Source organism: Rhinolophus hipposideros, assembly GCF_964194185.1.
Source record: "Rhinolophus hipposideros genome assembly, chromosome: 12".
NCBI lineage: Eukaryota > Metazoa > Chordata > Mammalia > Chiroptera > Rhinolophidae > Rhinolophus > Rhinolophus hipposideros.
The window spans coordinates 59050337-59074364 of NC_138058.1; the positions used below are offsets into that span (position 1 = coordinate 59050337).

General features: G+C 37.2%; 1 protein-coding gene across 2 annotated transcripts in view; it reads right to left on the reverse strand.

Annotated features, from left to right (window-relative positions):
* The window catches only part of BABAM2 (BRISC and BRCA1 A complex member 2), a 375203-nt gene that overhangs the window by 254987 nt on the left and 96188 nt on the right, over positions 1-24028 (reverse strand). For both annotated transcript variants that reach the window (XM_081069729.1, XM_081069730.1), the window contains one exon: positions 5720-5914. In XM_081069729.1, coding sequence (XP_080925855.1) covers positions 5720-5914 — 195 coding nt within the window. The remainder of the gene's footprint in view (positions 1-5719; positions 5915-24028) is intronic.

Consider the following 24028-nt stretch of genomic DNA (forward strand, 5'->3'; position numbering starts at 1 on the left):
ATGATGTCTTGAAAATGAAATAATCCAATTCAATGATATTCGCCTTCCTTACAAGGGCCAAAGAAGTTTACCATGACTGTTCCCTGACTACCCAACTGACTACTGCATTCTTATTAAACGTGCGCAGATCATCCACTAACAGACCTGAGTGTAATTTCTTTAAAAGATCTTCAGAATGTTTTTACTTCCTACAACCTTCGAGGATATTTCTGCTTCTCCATAATTCCTCAAAGACACTACCTCTGAGAACACATCTGACAGTTTCTTCAGTATCCTGAAAGTCTTCTCTAGACCTCCAGAAGGAGTGTAGCCTCGATTTTAGCCCAGGGAGACCCATTTTGGACATCTGACCCCCAGACCTATAAGATAATAAATTTGTGTTCTTAAAGCCAGCAAGTTTGGAATAACAATACGAAACTAATATAGGCCCTGATGCAAAAAAATCTTGGCTCAAAATCAAGCTCCTTTCTTTCTGTCAGGGCCCTGCATTTATCCTCCAGATTCTCGGTCTCGACGGTTTCCACGGCCAGGCTGTCCTTTCACATATTCCTGAGTGAGCACGCCAAGCTTGAATGTGTTTCATCCCTTAAAACTCACCTTTATCTCCCATTCCTTGACCAGTAACTAACTCAAATGCTATATTTTTATTTCTATAGTCTCAGCTCTAGGGTTTTGAATTTTTTTCACTTTTCCATTCCCGAATCACAAGAAAAGTTGGTCGGGAAATCGGGAAAATGGGCTCCTTGAACCCAGGTGGTTGACAGTATCAGCCATCACTTTGTGGAAACGATTCATCATGGAGAACAGAAAAGAGTTTATCTTGGGATTCAGGAAGGGGAAAGCAAAAAAAAATTCCTGAGAACAGGCCGGAATTACAGCCCGGAAACCCTACTCAGCTCTCACTCCCACTAGGCCTTCTCTAGGCCTGGTCTGCTGTAAGCTAAACCTCTAACTGTCCACCTTGCCTTATTATGAGATTATCGGTTTCTTTACTTGCCCTGAATCTATAACCATTGCCCTAATGTTTACAAATTACTCAAAGGTAAATCAAAATAAACTGGGGTAATTATAGCAGGAGTAGGTTTTGTAAGTAAAGCACGGAGAATCAATAACATTAATAGAAAGTTTTTAAAATACTATCAATTCAAACTGTCTGGCTGCTTTAAATGAATTTAAACTTCTACACCCAGATGAACTACAACGCTTGAGCCAATGAACAGAATTTCAAAAATTCTTAATTCAGAAAAGGTACCATAAAACTGGACATATTTAAATTTAGCCTTAATATTAAAAGAGCAAATTTGGGTGGGAAGAAAAATCCTAAAGAATAAAGACCAATTAGTTTGACAGTGACTCTTGTTTTTAAATGAGTCTATCACAACTAAAGACAACACAAGTTCACCAACATGAAGTCATGCCAAATTTACTTAATACCCTTTTTCAAGAGGACAGCTAAGTTGATTATTTAATAAGGGAAATGCTGGGGCTAGAGGATAAACTAAGTTCAGATTAAGTGAACAGATTAAACTAAGTGAACAGATTAAAGTTTCAAAATAATCAGTTTAAAACCTTAAACTCTGCTCTGTTAAAATATATAATGCTCTGTTAAAATATATAATGGTGCAGCCATTATGGAAAACAGTATGGAGGTTCCTCAAAAAATTAAAAACAGAACTAGCAATATGATCCAGCAATTCCACTTTGGGGGATATACTGTAAAGAATTCAAAGCAGGATCTTGATAGATATTAGTACACCCATGTACAGTGCAGCTTTATTCCTACATAATAGCCAAGAGATGGAAGCAACCCAAAAATCCATCGACCAATGAAGGACAAACAAAATGTAGTATATACACATACAGAATACTATGCAACCTTAAAAAATGAAAGAAATCCTGTCACATGCTACAATATGGATGAACCTCAAAGACATTACGCTAAGCAAAATAAGCTTAATGAGCTTAAGCTTAATAAGCTTAGCACAGTATCACAAGGAAAAGACAAATGCTATGTGAGTCCACTTAAATGAGGTAAAGAAGTCAAAATCATAGAAACAGAAAAAGGGTAGCTGCTAAGCACTGTAGGGAAGGGGAATTAGTATTCAATGGATATAGAGGTTCAGTTTTGCAAAATGAAAAAGTTCTAAGATCTGTTGCACAACAATGTGAATATACTTAATGCTACTAAACTACATACTTAGAAATGGCTAAGATGGTAAATTTAATTTTATGGATTTTTTACAACAATATAATTAAAAAAATAAATTTACAAAAAAAAACACAAAAAACAAACAAACAAAAAAAAACCTTGAAATGAATAAACAAGGTAATTTGTAACAAGAATAAACAGTAGTCCTACCGCTGCAAAGACATCAATCATGTAGAAGACCTTGGAAACTATGTCCTTTTAAGAAAAGGCTGAAGAATAAGAGGAGGCATCTTTAACCAGAGTCAAAGAAAATGAAGTGACACCTAAAAGCATTAACACAGAGAAGGGAACCTAAACTGACTCTGTATTCATTCATTCATGCATGCATGCATGCAACAAATGTTCATGGAATGTAAACAATGTGGCAGGCACTGTCCTAGGTATTTATGATCTATCATGAACAGAACAAAGATCCTGCCTTCATGGAATTTTACATTCCAGTGGGGAGAGACAGACAAACAACAAACATAATAAGGAAGTCTGGTAGGCTCCCTCTAAGTGGCTTCCAACAATCCCTGGTATTCATCCTCTTATGTAATTCCTCGTGCATGCGTGCATATGTGTGTGTGTGTGTGTGTGTGTGTGTGTGTGTGTGTGTGTGTGTGGACTGGACTTCAGTAGAATATAGCAAAAGTGTTGTCACTTCTGAGATTAGTTTAGGAAAACTGTGACTTCTCTCTTGCTCACACACTCTCACTCTTTCCTGCTTGCTCTCTCTGGTGAAACCAGCTGACATCTTATGAGCTTCCCTATGGAGAGGCCCTTAGAAGAGGCAAGCCAACAGCCAGCACTGAACTGAGACCCTCAGTTCAACATCCCACTAGGCAATGAATGGTACCAACAACCGCATGAAATGAATGAGCTTAGAATGTATCCATCTCCAGTGGAGTCCTGAGCAGACTGCAACCCTGACTAATATAATACCCTGAGTACAGCCTCTGACAGACCCTGAAGCAAAGAGGCTACACACATTCCTGACAAAAATACGACAATATATGTTGTTTTAAGCCACTAAACTCTGGAATAATTATTTTATATGCAGCAACATATAACTACCATGTTTCCCCGAAAATAAGACCTAGCTGGACAATCAGCTCTAATGCGTCTTTTGCAGCAAAAATTAACATAAGACCCGGTCTTATTTTACTATAATATAAGACCCGGTCTTATCTAACATAATATAAGACCAGGTCTTGTATTAATTTTTGCTCCAAAAGACGCGTTAGAGCTGATTGTCTGGCTAGGTCTTATTTTCGGGGAAACACCGTAATACTGTATGTTAATTACACGGTATGTTAAAAAGAGATGCAAAAAGGGGCGGCTAGATGGCTCAGTTGGTTAGAGAGCTAGCTCTGAACAAAAGGGTTGCCAGTTCGATTCCCACATGGGAAGATGGGCTGCGCTCCCTGCAACTAAAGATTAAAAACGGTGACTGGAATTGGAGCTGAGCTGAACCCTCCACAACTAGATTGAAGGACAACGGCTTGGAGCTGACAGGCCCTGGAGAAACACACTGTTCCCCAATATTCCCCAATAAAATTTATTTAAAATAAAAAGAGATGCAAAAAAACGCAGAGCCAGGTAAAGGTGGAGGTGGGCCAGTTACAGTTTTAAAAGGGGGTGTTACAAATACTTGCACGTGAATGTTTATAGCAACATTATTCATAATAGTCAAAAAGTGGAAACCCAAATGTCCATCAATCGGTGAACACATAAACAAAATGTGGTATATATATCCAATGGATGAAATGAAATACTGTAAAAACATACAGTTTTTTCTCTAGGATTCCAACAACAACAAAAAGAAATGAAGTACTGATACATGCCACAACACAGATGAACCTCAAATATACTATGCTAAGTGAAAGAAGCCAGTCACAAAATACCACATATTACATGATTCCATCATATGAAATGTTCAGAAAAGAAAATCTATATAGTAGAAAGTAGTTGAGTGGTTGCCTGGGGCTGGCGTGGGAATAGGATTAACTGTAAAAGGCATGAGGAATCTTATTGGGGTGATGAAATCATTCTAAAACTGGATTGTGGTGGTAGTTGCTCACTCAGCAAATGTATTAAAAAACACTGCATTGTACCCTTAAAACAGGTGAATTTATGGTATGTAAATTATACCTCAAAAAAGTTGTTAAAAAAAATTGAGGGTATGTTCATTGCAGCTTTGTTTACGGTGGCCAAGACATGGAAACAACCAAAATGTCCTTCGATAGATGAATGGATAAAGAAGTTGTGGTGTATATACACAATAGAATACTATTCGGCATTAAGGAAAGATGATATAGGAGCATTTGTGACAACATGGATGGATCTTGAGAGTATAATGCTAAGCAAAATAAGTCAGACAGAAAAAGCAGAGAACCCTATGATTTCACTGATACGTGGTATATAAACCAAAAACAACAAAAGAACAAGACAAATGAGAAAGAAAAACTCATAGACACAGACAATAATTTAGTGGTTACCTGAGGGTAAGGAGGGTGGGGGGAGGGTGATGAGGGTAAGGGGGATCAAATATATGGTGATGGAAGGAGAACTGACTCTGGGTGGTGAACACACAATGGGATTTATAGATGATGTAATACAGAATTGTACACCTGAAATCTATGTAAATTTACTAACAATTGTCACCCCAATAAATTTAATTAAAAAAAATTGAGGGTGTTAACATGGGCATCGCTGAGAATACAATATATGAGTAAAAATTTGAAGGGGGAAGGGTCGCAAGCATGTGACCATTTAGGGGCAATATGCCAGACAACAGGAAAACCTATATACAAAGAACCTAGGGTGGGAGCACACCTAGTGTGTCTGCAGTTCAGCAAAGGTGCGAGTGTGTCTGGAGCTGGAAGTTTTTACACAGGAAGGTAGGAGATGAAGTGAGAGAAGTACTGATGGATGGAGGATGGTGGTCGCACAGAGCATTCAATGCCACTGGAAGGACTTTGGCTTTTACCATGAGAGAAAAAGAGAGGTATGTATGAGAGTTCTAGGCCGAGGAGTGATGTGATCTGACGTGCATTTTAAAAGTATCATACAACATGAAGAAACTACAAAAAGAAAGTATTGAATGTCCCATATAACCTAGCTACCTCCAGAGTGACCTCTCTTAGCTGACTGGGAGACTGAAGAAGTTCTACAATGAAAAGAAGGGGAAACTTGTCAGTGTCTCAAAACGTGGCCTGTGAGCCACTTGCATCAGAACCGCAAAGGGGGCTTGTTATACGTGCAGGTGCTCTGACGCTGCCCCGACTTCCGAATATCTGGGGCTGGGATGTTAGACACCAACTTTTACGAACTTCCCAGGTGACACCTTTGAGAAACACATGAACCAGATAAACATTAGGGCCCCTTTAAACTCTCACGAGAAAGTATATAGGCAGCCTGAACCATGTTTATCTAAGGAAATGGCTAAGGTTTATTATAAATGGACATCTGAACTGATTATTTTATTTTATTATAAAGTGGCTTTCCCCCCATTCTCAAAATCCTTACCCAGTTGTTTTTTTTTCCAGCATAAATTTCCATGTTTTCTCCATACTGTGGCTCTTCCAGTAATGTCTGGTATTCAAACATGAGACGGGAGCTCTCACGGAGACGGCTGCACTGAAACTGGTGATACTGTTGGACAAGTTCCTTCACCACAAGTAGGAGACATTCAGGATTCGAAGGATTCCAGGAGGCAAGGTTCTGTAGAAGCCACAAACAAAAGATCAGTTAAAAATGAATTTTCGTGCCAGCTGGGTGGCTCAGGCGAGTGGAGCTCCGTGCTCCTAATGACGAAAGCTGCCCGTTCAATTCCCACATGGGCCAGTGAGCTCTCAACCACAAGGTTGCCAGTTCAACTCCCACAAGGGATGCTGGGCTGCGCCCCCTGCAACTAACAACAGCGACTGGACATGGAGCTGAGCTGCGCCCTCCACAGCTAAGACTGAAAGGACAACAACTTGAAGCTGAATGACACCCTCCACAACAAAGACTGAAAGGACAACAACTTGACTTGGAAAAAGTCCCAGAAGTACACACTGTTCCTCAATAAAGTCCTGTTCTTTATTTAAAGATTTAAATAAAATCTTTAAAAAAAAAAAGACTCTTTAAAAATAGAAAAGAATTTTCATACAAACCCAGCATCACATTACCAAATCAATACAGGAGAAAAGAGAGATGAAAATCGAAAAGGCACAGACTATTCTTAATTAGTGATAAACTCAGAACTGCAGTGAGAAGAGTCTGAGCTTGGGGAGTTCTCCTTCCTTCTAAAAATCCTTGCAGAAAATCAAGAGGAATTCTATCACGAGTAGGAAGAAACAGTGAAGTGTAAAGTGGGGTAGTAATAAAACAAGAAACCTAAATATCCTAGAAGACCATAATTTTAGCTCTGGAAGACTTAATTTATTTCTTATTCTTTATAATTTTAAGTTTTTTTCAATAAGCACCTAAATTCAGCATTATATGCTAATTCCATCAACTCAGATCCACCGACCATCTGCATCTGTAATACCAGATATAAATAAATGCTCTGTAAACACTAGAGCCCCACAGAAACATAAGCACCATGGTGATGGTTCAGCCTGAAAAAGATAGGAATGGAGTAGGGAGGAGGGAAAATACAATTAGGAGACGCAAGGTTCAGAAAAAAAGATGAAGACAAGGGCTGTGGAAGTGGAAGCTTATGACCAGGAAAGCTGAGAATGAGGGAAAATTTATTAAGTATATAGTAGTTGTTAAGCTCACATTCATTCCTCATTCAACAAATAATGGATATTTACCAAGTACCTATTGAGTATGAACCACTCTTCTTAGCAGTGCTGAGAAAAAGCCAACCCCTTGCTCTCAAGGAGCTTACATTTCAGTGGGCCAAAATAAACAATAAACGAAGAATTAAATATATATCAGATAGTGATAACTGCTACTCAGAAAAATAGAGTATGCATCCCAGGAGCCGACGAAGGAAGTGCTCCAAGGGGAAAGAAGTGATCAGCTGTGTCAAATGGTGTTTGATAAGTAAGACGAGGCCTCAGAATTGACCGCTGTGTCTAGTGACACGCAGGTCCATCGTGACCTCAACAAGTGTTATTTTGGTGAAATAAAAACTAGATGATGTAATACAGAATTGTACACCTGAAATCTATGTAATTTCACTAACAATTGTCACCCCAATAAATTTTAAAAAAACAAACTTGATTGTTGAGGGTTTAAAAGAGAATGGGTAGAAAGAAATAGCAGATAGCTATACAGACAATTTCACATGGCAACTAGAGGGGAATTTGGATCAAGGGAAAGTTTTGCTGGAATATTTGTAACCTAATGCAATGTCAGTATAGAAAGGGTGTAAATGTGATAATGGGGGGGGGGCAGAACAGCAGGAGAGAAGATAATGAACAGGTAGCTGGGAACGGGATCTCACAGAGGGTTGGTCTGAGAAATGAGCAGAGTCCATCCAAAGCAACAGGAGGAAAAGCTAACTAAACGAGTGGGAGTGCAGGCAGGTTGTTCCATGTGGTGACAGAAGCAAGTGGCAGCTCTCTCCTGAGAGGTTATATTTTTCTCCTTGAAATAGGAAGGAAGGTTATCAGTTGAGAGTGAGGAAGGAGGAGTGGATATTGGAAGTTTGAGAAGACAGTGTGAAATAGTCATTTAGAAGAATAAATGGACTGAGGAAATGAAGGAGGAATTCCACATAGCACTGAAAGCTCCACTGAGGTTAGAGGCATGATTTTTTTTGTGAGACCAATTAGCATAAATTCCACTGCCTGGGTGCAATGTGGAGTGGGAGGAATTGGATTTAACAAAGGTTGGGATTTTGCCAGACAAGTATAATAAATAGAAAGAAGAGCGAGAGATCTTAGAGGATTTGCAAAACAATGATTGTCAATTATGACTACGCAGTTTAGGCCAGAAAAAAGCCAGGCATAAGGGAAGTGAGAATTAGTTGAAAGGTGGTAGGACCAATGGTCCTGGTGGGCTGGAAGAATTGTGGGAGTTGAGATATAAAAAGAATGACAGGAGGTGTGGTCAGAGAATGGGATGTTTTCAACTGAGATGATGGAAGTGATCTGTAAATGGTATTGACAAGGTCTGGCTAAGATCTGGCTGAGGTAGAGTGGAGGATGACACCACTGACGAAAAGGAAGTTAGGGACTGAGAGGCCAGGGTGTTGGAAGGATCATTTACATAAACACTAAATCACCTGGAATCATGACGAGAGCAATAATGAAGAGAGTAACAAGGAGCCATGTGATAAAATCTTCAATGAACGTCTACAGAGAACAAGGAGGGGGTAGTGTGTCTCATAGTCTGATGGCTTGAGATTCAAAGCTGAGGATGGGGTTTTAGGGAAAAGGGAATGATAATTTCCTTGATAGCAGCATGGAAGATCATATATTATGATATTTCACGCGAGGGGAAACTGAGGCAAAAAGTAGTTCAATACCTTGTCCAAAGTCACAGGGCTATTAAAAAAATAAAGCTGGGTTTCTGAGAAGCAATTGGCTCCAAGTCGCCCTGGAACACACCAGAGGTTCTTCCACATTTTGGTCTCAGGAACATTTTACACTCTTAAAAAGTACTGAGGAACCCAAAGAGCTTCTGTATATATTAATTATACGAATTACATGTACTGTATTAAAAATGAAATCCGAGTAAATTTTAAATATTAAATATTAATTCATTTTAAAATAACAAACCTACAATGTTAATCTAAAAACTTTTTAATAAAGAACAACTTTTTCTGAAAAACATAGTGAGAAGCATGGCTTTGTTTTACATTCTTGCAAATCTCTATAATGTCTGGTTTTTAAAAAGAGCGAGATTCTCCTATCTGCTTAAACATTCCAATGTTGCAATATGTTGTTTTGGCTGAAGTACATGAAGAAAATCCAGCCTTACTCAAATATGTACTTTGAAAAGAGAGAAGTGTTTTAATAGACTTTTCAAGTAATTCTGGATATTCTTCTTTGATACTACATGAAAACTTAACAAGTGGTAGTTTCTTAAAGGTTAGCTGCAATATAGAATCTGAAACCATATTAATAAATATTTCATACTCTTACATTAAATTCCACTTGTCTATCTTGCATTTTAAATGGCTCTTTGACCCATGTATGATTTTGTACCATCATGCACTGGTCATTTAGAAAATCATGCTTCACTGAGTTGTGCAGATCTTCCAAATATTGACACGTTTCATTTATATGATATCAAAAAGTCACATTCATTAACATTATGATCAATCTCATCAGAAAAGTCTTCTATCAAAGAAAGCAAATAAAAGTTAAAGAAATGCGGGGGTGGGGGGTGGTGTCAGATGGCTCAACTGATTGGAGTGTGAGCTCTGAACAACAGGGTCGCTGGTTCGATTCCCACATGGGCCAGTGAGCTGCGCCCTCCACAACTAGATTGAACACAACGAGCTGTCTCTGAGCTGCCGGAGGTGTGGCCAGATGGCTCAGTTAGTTAGAGCCCGAGCTCTCAACAACAAGGTTGCCTGTTCAATTTCCGCCTGGACTTGGAGCTGAGCTGCGCCCTCCACAACTAGACTGAAGGACAACGACTTGACTTGGAGCTGATGGGCCCTAGGAAAACACGGTATTCTCCAATAAAAATTTTTTTAAAAAAAAGTTAAAAAGAAAAGTTAAAGAAATGCATCCTTTGAAGCAGGAGTGTCCAAACTTTTTTGAAAGTTTTTCACCAAGGACCATATGCAGTAAAATACCCAAACAGCCGAGCCACTCACTCAAGGTGAAGAATGTATTGCCTCACCTGGTTTATTTAAATAAACTAAATATATTTTTGGAATTTGCTGCGGCCCAATTAAAAATGGATTGCGGGCCACAGTTGGCCGGTGGGCCACAGTTTGGACACCCCTGCTTTAAAGGGATAGTAATTACTTTGCTCTACTGCGTGGTTTTAAAGGGACTAAATGACAATAGAAAAATCATTAAATGGTATTTATAGGAAAGACAGGTCTTAAGGGATGCTCAAGTAAAGTCTTGAAGAACAGAGGAAAAAGTAGAAGCTTTAGTATCGTACAGTGATTGAAAGTGACCCTTGCTATGAAGTGATCTGATAAGAGTACAAGTCCTGTCCTCACTGGCAAACCTTTGGACCCCAAGTGCCTGAAAATTCCTTTTGAGCTACTCAATAACAACATAATGTAGAACTTGAAATGATCATTATGTAGTTTGCTATGTATTTCCTTCAGAGATCAATCAAACATTAATAGGAAAAATACACAATATTCCATGTCTTGGTGTAGTACTCCTTTTAAGTCCTTGTTCTAATACAAAAATAAAAAGCTTTAGTTGCTTCATTAAAAAAAAAGCTTTTTTAATTCTGTCATTTCTCTTGAGCTGTTTGCAAGTTACAAGCTTGTATCTACACACACACACACACACACACACACACACACACACACACACACACACACACCAAAAACAATTATGGAAGCATAGAAGCTGGCAAACATCTCTTACCAATTTGAATTCATTTCAATTGATTCAACATAATTGTTAAATGCATAGTAAAGACAAGCCAATCAGTCCCCTTCCATTATAATACTATCTCCCAATACATGGAAATGCACTTGACCTCTTTGGCCATTTAAATGCACACTTCCCTGGGAAATGACTTAGCTGAAAAACATCCCCATCAAGGGAGGTCCAGATATGCTCAATAAGATAAAAATTCCTCTACTATTGCTACATGACCCCTTTTACTTATTAGGTAATTCGTGGTTTGAACCACTTTGCCTAGAAGGGGAGAACGTAGAAGATATACAAGATTTTGGTCATTTCCTAAGACTAGTACATATTTTAAAAACAGGTCTAGCAATGCAGGACTTTGGACCTTTCCCCTCTTTTAGGCAGGAGAAGGAGAAAAACGCCCAAAGCTTCTTCAGGAAAAGGGGGCAGGGGCATAAATTAACAGGCCTCTTTATGAAAAAGACAAAATAGGCATTTCTCTTTTCACAAAATTCATACTATACTTAAGAAATTAAATAAAAAATCTGAAATGAGGATGGCTATGAAAAGTAGGCATCGGCACATAATGTATCAACAAAGAAAAGAGAATCAAAAAGAGAGTTCAAAAATGAGTAATGAAAAATGCATTCAGAAAAAGCGATAAAATAAAACGAAAGAAAATAGACAAAAGCAAAAGAATTAACTACCATTACGAAACCTTATTCATTCTCACTAAACACCCATGAAGCAGTTCAGCAAAGGTGTTATACCAGCCCTTTTTAAAGACTGGTTAACTAGAACAGTTGAGTAACTGCTACTACTCCTGTGGAAAACAACTGACAGTGTAGAATGTAAATCTGCCAACCCTCCCTCCATTCAGTTCAATAAAATATCATTTTCTAACCAAAGAACTGGTACCTGCCTCATTTGCAGTCACGACCTATCTCATGTCTAGTAATAATTCCAGATTCCCCATGTTGGCTCCCCTGTCCAGGCTGCCCCTGACCTGAGGGATTTTCCTGCTCGTGTGGCCCTCAACCTTCCCACATTTTTTCTGTCATAAATACAAATCGATGGCCCCACAGACTTGAAAAACCCCAACCAATCCTCAGTTCCTTATCTGAGCTTTCTTATGTCAGAAACAAAGTGAGGGACGGTTTCAGATGTCTAGCTTACCTCCAATTCACATTTCACTTATTCAAAACATGACTTCTCAGCCATGCTGAAGCAAATTCATGCACAAGGACACCAACAAGTGAATAAAGTTGGGAAACACGTACTAGGTTCATATCTTTGGGGAGATGAAGAAGGAAAATAAGCAACTTAGCAAATGAGCCCTGGGACCATGACTGCCTAATAATGGAGAGGGGAAATCTTCAAAGGGAAAAGAAAGTTTCTTCTAAAAAAATAAAGCTTATAATAAAAATTTTCAATTAAAGGATAAAGCACAGGAAATAATTAGAAATATTACTAAAAATTATCTAAAACGTCATGCTACAAAACTGTGAACAACTGTTTAGCAATGTGCAAGACACAACGCTGTATTGTATTATTTGAAAGTTGCTAAGAGAGTAAATCCTAAAAGCTCTCATCATAAAAAAAAGGAAGTCTGTAAATATGGGTGGTGATGGAGGTTAACTAAACTTATTGTAGTAATCATTTCATAATACACATATCAAATCAAAATGTTGTATACCACAAACTAATATGACGTCACATGTCAATTACATCTCAATAGAAATTTTTAAAACAATATGTGAAAAATATGTAATCTTACTAAAGAACTGTCATTTTCCTGGTTTCTTCTTTTTCAAAGGTTGCCTTGAAAAAGTAATATATGCATCTGGTAAAAGAAATATTTTCCAAGAGCATCAAAGAGTATAAATAACAAAACTAAGTCTGCCTCCAAACTTCGACCATCAGATTCCCCCCACTCCCCAAAAAGACTCCTCACTCCCCTAGTCCAACTAGCCCCCTGGCATCAGGTCTTGTTTGGAGCGCATTAGCCTGACTTTTACTCCAAGGTAGGGCCTCACTGCTTTCATGGGACTCACTGATTTGTCCTGCCCCTCACTCAGCATTCCCCATCAGAGAAGAAAATTGGGCAATAATTATTAAATAGAGTTTATATCTTAAATTAGCCAAGTTCTTTTTTTAAGCATCTAGCTAATGCTGGTGAGGATGCAGTTTAATGAACACTTTTACACATAGGGTGCAAACTGCTACACGGGTTTATTTCTATTTTTTTTTCAAGAATCTTAAAAATGCTCATTCTCGATACCCCTAGAAATCCCATTTCTGGGAATCTATCGGAGAAAACAAAAATAAGGGGGGGGGGTGAAGGAAGCTCATAGACAAAAAATATGTTATACATAGAGTCATTTCTATCATCCAACTGCAAATAACCTAAATACCTGATAAGAAACAGTTGAAAAACTATTACAGTTATTCAAAGGAATAACATGCAGCCAACATGTTTACAAATACTGTGTAATAGCATAAAAATACTTTTGTTAAAATATTACACGAAGACAGATATAAAACTTATCTACATAATGATCATAACTTTGATTATCCCCATCCCCTCCTGACCCTCTGCAGCAAAATCCATCTATGCATAGAAAAACTACTACAAGAAATGTTAACAACTGATGCCTATAGTTGGGAGCTATTTAGAAGAGAGTTTGTTTCCCCCTTCTTCCTCACTGCCTATGTTTTCCAAATTTTCTGAGTATATGTTTAGATATATGCATGTGTTTGTGTATATGTGCACATATATAACACATGCACATACTTTCACACTGGAAAACATACATTTTAAAAAGAGAACAGCATGCTTCAAATATTTCATTTCAAATCATTTTTCAATTTCAAAGTTTAAGAAATTCCACTTGCCATTTATGTATTTTACGAAGTCAGATTTCAACTGTGTCTTCTGATCAACAAAAAGGCAATTCCATAGCCTTTTGGAGAACAAATCTTGCATCACTTAACTCTAAATAAATATGCTTCAAGTAACCTTGAACTTACTGTTTCTTAAATTCCAAGCCTCACAGAACATTTCCAGAAAGCTAACACAATATGCTATAATGTAATGGTCACAGTTGTAGGAATTTATTATGCTTTTCTCAACCAAAACTCTTTTGTGCTACATTCCTCTGAATGGAAGTCTTAGGAAATGACCAATGATATTTTACATTTCTAACAGAACTGCAACTGGACAGCATGAGTTTTTAAAATGTCACTACATCTGGAAAATACAAAAGATAAAAATTAATTTGCCATTTGACCTATTTGTAAGAGGACCAAGTATTAACAGACATGAATGTCTACACTCTACAGTAGGACAGAGTTGTATAACTCCTCTAATATATCATCTAAAATAATTTAAATGAAATTATCTTAAACATTGTTCTATATGCCCTAAAAATATAGCAACTTCTTAACTTAAATAGAGTTAACATAACATGAATATGGGGGTGGGTGAGAGGAAACTTGGATTAGGAGAAACTAACTTTGGGACTCCACAGAGCAAGTCTACTCTCACTTCCATCTAACAACACATCCTTCATATATTTACAGCCATGTGGCCACCAAAAGACAACACAGCACTCCCAATCTTAGCCTTTATATAGTTAACCTGCAGTTAACGTTTTGGGATTTTATTTTTGAGAAGATTCAACTATTAAGAACAAAATCGGATACATGGAAGAAGAGAACATTACAGGTGGATTCTGCTCCATTACAATTTGTAGGGTACTCACAGAAATAAATTTTGGGAAGGCAAAAAATTAAATAGGGTCATTCTGTAATCCTCAGTGGCTTTATTTTCAAACATTCTAATAATTCTCTTCATCCTTCTAAGCAGAGCCTCTAAGATTTGAGTTGGTTGCCATGATGTTGGATGCTGTTGTTAATTGCAGTCTATGAAAACTCAGTGGGTTCTGGGAAGCATGGAAGCTAAATCAAAGAGACGCACATCTCTACAGCCAAATGAATAGCTAAGGAGCCAGCCAACACCAGGCCATTTCTGTGATCAATAGGAGCTAGTAGAGGTACTCCTGTGAGTACGGTTAAGTCTTCACACCTACTTAGGAACCGTGTCTGACAAGAAAATTGAATGTACTCTGATGAAACGTGCTGATTTGTGGCCTGTGTTCGGTGGCTACTGCTGGAGCCAGGAGTAATCCGAGTAGAAGGCACTCCAGACCTCACAAACCCTGCTTCAACTACAACTCTTCTGCCATCCTGTTTTTGTTTTCGTTTGGTTTGGTTTAGTTCTAATTTTGGTTTCGTTGAAGTTTTACTTAAGCTGTCATTTGAAAAAGAAATGTTTTTTGGAAAAATGGATCCTGTGTAATAGTGAATACTTCAGTGACATCGTATGTTCCTTCTGCCATTCCTATTTGTGACCCTCTTCACCTTGATATCAGAAGCCCAGCTAAGAGAAATACAGAATCTTAAAATGTCCTTCAAGGACATTTCAAAGGACCTTCAAGATGGGCTGAAATGTTCTCTAGTTTTTAAGATGTTAGCCCCAACTCACAAATTAGACTACAAATACACAGCTTGTGCTTGGAGTAAGGGGATTTGTCTCCTTAAATCATACATATCTTGCCAGTAAACAAGGAGGAATTGACATCTCCTTTAAAAAATCAAGTCTGTTTGGGGCCAGTCATGGAAGCTCCTGGCTGTGGTTCTGCCCAGCTTTCTCTAGAGCTCTCCAAGGTTCTGACCTGCCTCTCAACTAACAACCAACTTCCTTGGATTTTTTTTTTTAAACTTTTTGTGACCTAGGATCTTTCTAAAGGGTCTTTTTTATTGCCTTGCAGGATAAAATACAGCAGTTCTTCCCTGGCTTACACTCAATCAAATCTTCTGGTTCCTAATGGTAACGTGATCCTGATTCTGTATCAATACAGAACATGACCATTACATATCCTTGAGAAGGACAAAGGTAATGTCTTGGGCAAAATATACAAATATCTTAGTAGCTAAAAAATAACTTTCCCATATGATTCTGTGATAGAACTGACAGACTCATGATAGAGAAAAGGCAAGATAGGGAATCTTACATCTGAACTTTTTGAAATGCCCTTCAGTAGGCAGCTTCCCCCACAGTTGCTAGGTAAGCACAAGTTCCAATTAAAAGAGAAGTTCTGGGGAATCTTCAAATATCTACCAAGAGACGGCCTACTGGTGCATCTTCCCAGAATTCCGCTAGCATCTCAATTTTGTGCTAAGGTGCCAGAATCACTGGAATTGGTATATTTTACTTATTTAGTTTCTTCCACAGGAAAGCATTCGATCTAAAATACACAAAAGCACCACAAAATTATACCTTTGGCTCCATTTTAAAAATTGTAACATCTCTTCTTGCCCATCAGAAGTTGCTGTAAGACTACCTTTCAGTTCTTCTTAAAAGATGGCCAGCTCCATGCCATGTGGAATTGTCGCTTCATATAGGTCTCGAGGATTACACAGCACATGTCCAAGTTCTGTTTCTTTCCTTGAATTAGGGGTAAATAGATGGGAGGAAACAAGGGTGGAAGGCAGGAGGGGAAGGAAGGCATCTCAAACCACATCTCTTGGTTTAGCCTTCCTTGTTTATTAAGAGGAGGAAAGTACACAGCAGATACCTTTCTACCCTGGAAATCTCTTCAAGTGGAACAAATTTAAGAAGAAAGGAAAGAGTACCTTCCATAGAAGCTTTACTAGTCTTTCTTCTCAACACTTCTCCAAGGGTATCCATTTGGAGAACAGAAATGGTATCTTTCCACACATGTATAAAAGAACTAAGACTGGGAACACTAAAATCACTGAATATAAGAATGAATATAGAAAAAAAAAGAGTAGATTTAGTTATTTTTCAATAATATTATTCAACTCTTTAGAGAGTGCTAGATTGACTAGTAACTGAATCTACTTTATTTCTTCTATGCAGTGTTGTCTTTACCTGTAAGGTGCTATCTTTTAAATAAAAATCAAATCTATTTGAGGCTAAAATGCTCAAGTTTTATACCTATTATTTCTCAGAAAAGAATGAGAAAACAATATTAGTATTAAGTTCAGTTTTGGATAACATGCAATTATAGACTAAAATTTCATTAATAAACTAAGCATTAGAAAATCATTTTATGTATTCAACAAAGTGTTTTTTTAAAAATTGAAACAAATTCCTTTAAGCTGAGAACATGAGTTAATCAAGACCCCAACAACTGCCCCCTCAAAAAATAATCCTCTGGTGGCCTCAGCTTAGCTGTGACTCAGAAATCACTTGCTATTTACCTGAGTCACAGATGACACACACCTACCTTCTCAATCAACGCTACTCAGACTCGGAGAATAAAAGGCAACATTGCAATGGCAGAAAAGAAATTAGCAAATATGATTTCTAACTTAATTTAAATTGTTTTTCCTGGGGATGTATTTAAATTGTCCAGGTTGCTCGAATATCATCCAGGGATGTGATTTTGAAGGAGACAGCTTGTTACTGGTTTTCCTGGCTGTACTACAAGAAACAACAGTGTGAGCTTATTTTAAGTTAATGTGCGCTTCTGTGTTTCTTTACAAGAAATTAACTGTAATCATTTAGTTAAAGCAAACACTTTTATCAGGTTTCACTTTTCATTAGAAAATGTCTTCTGTCTTTTAAACTTAGAAGGTTATGAATTCGAATTTCTACCCATAGATTTTAAGCTGGGAGCAAATTATTTAAATCACTGGTTTCTGACCCCTGCCCTAGATGATTTCCCTAGACTAGACTTGGCCCCTGGGCTACAATGATTTATACTGTACAACTGCTTCTCCTCACCTTGGCTGAGCCCCCTGGACTGAATTCCAGACCTGCAGCATTTGCAAGACTTTCTTTTTAGTCAAAATTCCAGTCTTGGGCCTTCCTGGCCAGTGGTCTTAAAGCCACTAGTGTCCTATTAACACAATCTGTATGTAAATGATTAGGGGAAACATCAACTGAAATGGAGACTACCCCAAGCTCTTCCTGTTATACTAGCCACATGCAGCTATAAGAGCAAGAAAGAAAAAGCAATGTAAAGTAGACCACCAACTAAAGGAAAGGATATCCACAAAATACAACACACAAGGTAGTGAGAGCTTTCAGTGTCTTTATCCTTCCCCCTAAAAACTCTACCTCCCAGCCCCATGTCCTTGCTCTACAATGTCCTTGCCCTAAGCCCATATTTAGTAAACATCTATTGTTTGATGTCCATTGCACTCCTTCTGATAACACAAACCCAAATTTCCTCTAGAAACCACCCCTCCCCATTCTTAGGCATGGGTTCTGAGTAAGAACCTCCACTTCAAGCTCCTTAGGTCCTGGTTCCCTAACCCCATCAGTATTTTCCACGCACCTAGCATCAACGACTGATTCAGCTATGGACACATGTCAAATCAAACCAACGAGATAAACGAAAACATCAGCTGGGACTTCTGAGAAAGAAAAGTGTTCCTTCTTCCCAAGGAAAGAGAATATAAAGTCTGAACTGGAATAACAATTCTGTATTCACAGGGAAGGGATGTGAACTGCTGGGTGGCTATGGAGACTAAGAACAAAGTCAACACAGTGGAAGGCAGAGCAGAGGATAAAAGAAACAGAAATAAACTGGGTCCTTAAAAGACATTATTTCAGCCACTGGACCAAGGCGTATCTGAAGCCCTTTTAAGTTCTGTAAGGCAATGAATTCCCTACTACCCAACAACGATTACAATCATTTCTCTTAAGGAAAAAACAGGAAGGAAGGGAGGAAGGGAGTGAAGATGGAGGAAGGAAGACCATACCCTTGTATTAAAACTCATTCAATGAACTTAAGTTAAAATGGATCTGAAATTGGTATCTTAGATGTTCTCTGTCCCAGAGCTTTTTAAACACCAATAAGGTATCTGATTCAGCAGGTAATAAAGGGAGACTTCTGAAAAAGCCAATAGGTCTGTTGAAGAATGTAAAGGAGAAAAGTGAACAACCCTTCCAGACCAGAAAAGGATACTTTGATTACTGACATGTGTCTGGTGGCTACTATATGCAGCAGCCCAGACTTCATTAGCACTGAGCTTAGAAACGAGGTCTCCATCGGCTTCATGGTCCCGTAAACAGGAGATATTTTTACCTTTCCTCCAGCTGACTGAATAATCAGCACATAAAAATTGTACGTGACGTCTCATGAATGCTGGCTCCATGCCAAACTTGAAATGCACACCTTTGACCAGCAAACCTTTACATCTTTTGCACTCATTCTCTCTCCAAACAGACTGAAAATTGGGCCCCCAACAAAGCAGCCAAAGCTTTCCAACCATTTGTCAACTTAGCAATACTTAGTGATTACTTAGTTTCATCAATTTCCACTTCCTTCAACTCGCCATCCCTGGCCAGCCCCCCAACCCATTCCTCACCAGCTCTTTCAAAACTGTGGTGCTCCTCACAGTTAACTAAAGAAAAGTAACTGTTTCAAATTACCATCCAAACAGCCTTCCCAGGGTAAATAATCATGATACACACCCCTCCAACGAAATGCCCCAAGAATCTTAACAAAGTACTCATATCCCGAGTGGCCAATTCCTACTGCCTGCAACTCACTATCATCAAACAGAATAGGGTTCTTTCTGTCAATAACCACCACTTTTTTTAAAAAGTCCCTTAATAGAAGGCCATCTTCATTAACCAAGGAAGCCTGATAGCGTCCAGCAAGTACATGAAAACTTTTCTACCTACAGCTATAGTTCCCATACGGGCTTATCATCAGCATTAACTGAGAAAGCATCTTAAAAAGACAGATTCTCAGGTCCTAGCCTCTGAGGCACTGATTCAGTAGGCCTAGAAGTGGTACCTACTCCTTGGCACAGAGAATCTGTTTTGTGATTTTTGGAGTCATGATCAGGCATTCTAATAGCAAGGTGGAAACCCAGAAAATCTGACCATCTTCCTGATTTTCTCATTAGGATCAAAGGCCCAAACAATGTCACATAAACTCATTAGGTCTTCACGTAAGATCCACTGTCTAAATGATGGCTAAAGGCTCCATCCACTAGAGCTTTCCAATAGAGTTGCCCCACATATTTCCCTGGAAGTAACAGAATGTGTCTTCAGACCTCTGATCTACTTCTAACAATAACTGACACCTGGAATTCAGAGCTACACGTACCCAGAAAAAAAGACATCTTCAGCGATGGACAGCCAGCATCATTCTTGCTAATTCCTATTTTTCCTACAGTAGTGGATTCTACTAAACTTGATTCCCTCATCTGCCTACATCTATAGTATCTTCCAGGCTCCTCCTGGGATCCCATCATCCTTAATTTGGTGTCACCTATGCCCCCCAAAAATAAACACCAAACAGCTTACTAAACGGTGTGATCATTCTTAAATTAGATGTATTTATTTGAGTTTAATTTTAAATCACCATTTTTTTCTCTCAAATGTTTTTTGTGATAGTTCCATCAGTATTAAGGAATTATAGAGGGGTTGCAAATTGGCAGCCTCGGCCTGAAGTCATGCTTCCTTTGATCCACAAAAACAAATTTTATTAGAAAATCTTTAGACAAAGCACACACACTTCAGTAGATCATAATCCCCACCTATTACAACTATTTTATACCTGTCTTTTTCACTCATTTGTATTACTTGGCTGGCCCTTTTAGGCAGATGAGTTTGTAACACCATGAATTAAGATTCTGGAGCATTTCTTACAGATATTTTTTAGTTCCTTCCGTGTTTCCTTCATTTATGGTAGCCACATAAGGTGTTTACTGTTGTCAAACACCTTTTTTGCATTTGTAAGCAAAATGCAGTAGAACAAACAGCTAAATTTCCTCAGGCATTGAAAATTGAAGATAAAAAGAAAGTTCTCCCATTCAATGTACCCACCAGTGTTCATAAAGAATGACTAATTGTCTGGGTGATATAGTTACTTTATATTACCATCCCTCTAGTAACTATAAACTATCTGAAAATAGGGACAGTGTTTTATTCATCTTTGTGCAAGGGCTGCGTTAGACATCACGGGCTATTCAAAGTGGGCACTCAAATTAGTGGTCAAGTGAATGATCACCACCATTCCATTCATTATAAATTAAGTTAAATATATTAAAGGATCCAAATTTCTCCCAGGGTCAGTACAAATACTGGCTACTGGGAGCCAAGCTAATCTGTGGTTACGAGCAGAAGTAGACAAAAGAAAACTGGACAGCAATTCTAAAAATACAATATTGCAATGTGACTAATTATAGCCATCAATCATTAAAAGTTTGAACGGTCTGAAAAAGATTATCTTAACAGCATTTTAAGATATAATTTCTTTCCAAAGTCTAGAACACTTAAAATAAGAATTTTGAAAGTCATAGAAACAAAATCAATATCATGGCTCAATAGACAAGGTCTTACGGGTACAAAATAGCACATTAAATCAGTTCCCAGTTCAAAAAAAAAACAACAAAACCGAACCACAACAACAGAAAAAACCACATGAGATGTAGATCTTCCTGTTTTTCATAAACCTTATTAATTGTGCTTCCAGAAAACTACCAAGCATCTGCCTCTATGCAGCTAATTCTTTTAATCTTGGAGATCTCACAAGGAAATAGAGAGTATACTGTGCCAGGATCACTATCTTCTCCAGCCAAAATCGTTATGCCATGGAGCCAATTTCCTCTTGGTAAATTTTGATCAAATTCCTTCAATTTGCAGCTTGCTTAGTACTAGTAATGGCTGTACATGTCACAAGTAGGTATAGATGTGTATGTGTTTAACAATATACATTATATTAACAAATTTAACAGTAACATGTACACATATGCACGCAGGTAAACATGTATCTATGGATGCGACCGCACATACACATATATATCCATACATATTGGTTCCTGTAAGTCCCTTTATTTGACTCTCTTTGAATACCTACCACAGTCATACAGCCCATTCAGGCTTTCTTAATCCAGTGGTAATTCTTTCATAATTAACATTACTTTGAAAGTCTGCATGAATCAACTCTACTACACAACTACAATATAATGACAATCAAGGTTAATAACAATAATTCTGTAAAGTTGTACACCTGAAATTTATGTTGTTAACCAATGTTACCCCAATAAATTTAATTTAAAAAAGCATAATTTTAATGTTATAAACAGTCCCTCAAAAGTTTCTGAATCATCACAGAAAGATCAAACTATGTTCTACTTTCAATAGAAAGGATATATTATCAAAAATCAATTATTTTAGAACTGGTGATCTGTATATAGCTTACACAGTAAATTTTTCTGAGTGAATATTTGATTAACCAATATACCTTATCTCCCAGATATTCTTGATAAAGTGGCATTTCTGTAATTTTTATATATGATTCCTCTATCTTTAATATGTACACACTACAACATATATTATTATTAACACGGATTGTGGATTAAGCACACCATATTTTACAACTATAATATATAATTCTTCAATCCTTTGAGTGCCAAATTGTTGACTCTCTAGTTGTTGTGATTCTTTAAAATAGTCCATATTAAACATAATTCACCTTTCCTGATGAATCAAGGTCATTATTATGAGAACACATTATACTGCTATTATTAAAAACAGTGGTATCAGTAGAGGTTTTTAAGTGAATAGTGCTATCTGCCCTTAAAATGAATGACTCCAGAATACTGTACCTTTATAAACCTTCTGTTGTTTTTGATAATTCTTTTCTACTTACTATACACACATTTGTCTCATTTTGCTATAACCAGTGTTATCATAAATTCTAATCTTCAGCCATGCATTACATACACACAATTATCTAAATACAAACTAAAGATGTCTCTGTATCTCATATACAGAATAAAGCATATCCCTATGACAACTATCACAAAATTTAGAGCCCCTTTTTTGGAGGGGATGGGTGGGGATTATTTTTGGTTTATGACTATGTACCAGGTGGTTGAAGGTGCATGAAATCTGGGAAATGTATTCATCTACCAATTGATAGGAACTACAGGGGTACAAAGACACATATTAAACTATGCCATGAGGATACAATCAGCAAAATCCAGTCTATGGTAAATTTCATAGGACAAATGGCCCAGCTTCTTCAACCATTAATTGTAAATTAAAGGGGGGGAGGGGAGGAAAACATGGAGAAAATTTCTAAGTTAAAAGAGACTTAAAAGGTATAACAATTACAATGCATAATTTGAATACTGACTGGTTATTTGATGATGCTAGGGAATTGCTATTAATATTTTTAGACACAATAATGGTATTTTGTTTATGATTTTAAAAAGATTTATCGTTTTAGGAACATATCAAAATATTTACAGATGAAATGACATAATGTATAGGATTTGCTTCAAAATAACATGCCGGGGATAAGTGGATGGGAGTACATATGAAACAAAATTGGTTATGAGTTGACAATTATCAAAGCTAGATGATAGCCCTATGAGGATTCATTATACAATACTTTCTACTTTTGTATATGTTTGAAATTCTCCATAAATCAAAGTATTATAAAACGAGGCAATTCTATAGTTAGAAAGAATTTTGTCTGGCTTTGATTTCTAAAAATTATTTGATTTCTAAAAATTACATCCAAGAATTATGCTTTAATTTCTAAAATGGCTAGTTACAAATTTACAGTCATGAAATGATGCCAAAAGTTAAGGAAGCTATATCAAATCTGGCTAAAAGAGTTTCTCAGTTTCAAAACCTTGATTAATCCTTCATCGTAAATGTTATAAACGTCTTATATTGCATTATTTTCTTAAAAAACAAAAATTTTCATGAGGCATGTTGTAAAACAGCACAGAAGTTTACAGCACAAGTTGAATAGTTATAAATTAAAAGGTCCAAAAAAGTACTAACACAAAGAAATGGTTCCTAGATTTTCTTCAGGAAGTTAAAGTCATTAGATTACTGGATAGTATTTCAATTGTTTGTTTTTAGTCTTAGAAGTTTGAAAATTACTATTACAGATTTTCTGATTCTGTAATATGTTATAAAAGTTGCCAATTTTCTTCACGATAAACTAGAAAAGATACGTTTATAACATAAATCTATAGCTAATTCCAAAATTATTTCTATTCAATTCTATTCATATATCAATACAAATATACAAACTCAAATGTTTGAAATAATTACTTCATCTTTTCCTGACTCTAAAATGCTCTTAATGAGTGGATTTAGTGAATTTGGGTTTTGGAATAGTAGTACCTAGGTAAAGGTTGAAAGTAAAACAAATGGTTAACTTATACTTTAAGATAATAAATTAGTTTTTTAACTAAATCAAGTTTCATTGGGACAAATATTGCATTTTTTAAATAACTCCTACAGGTGATGACTGAGCTAAACATT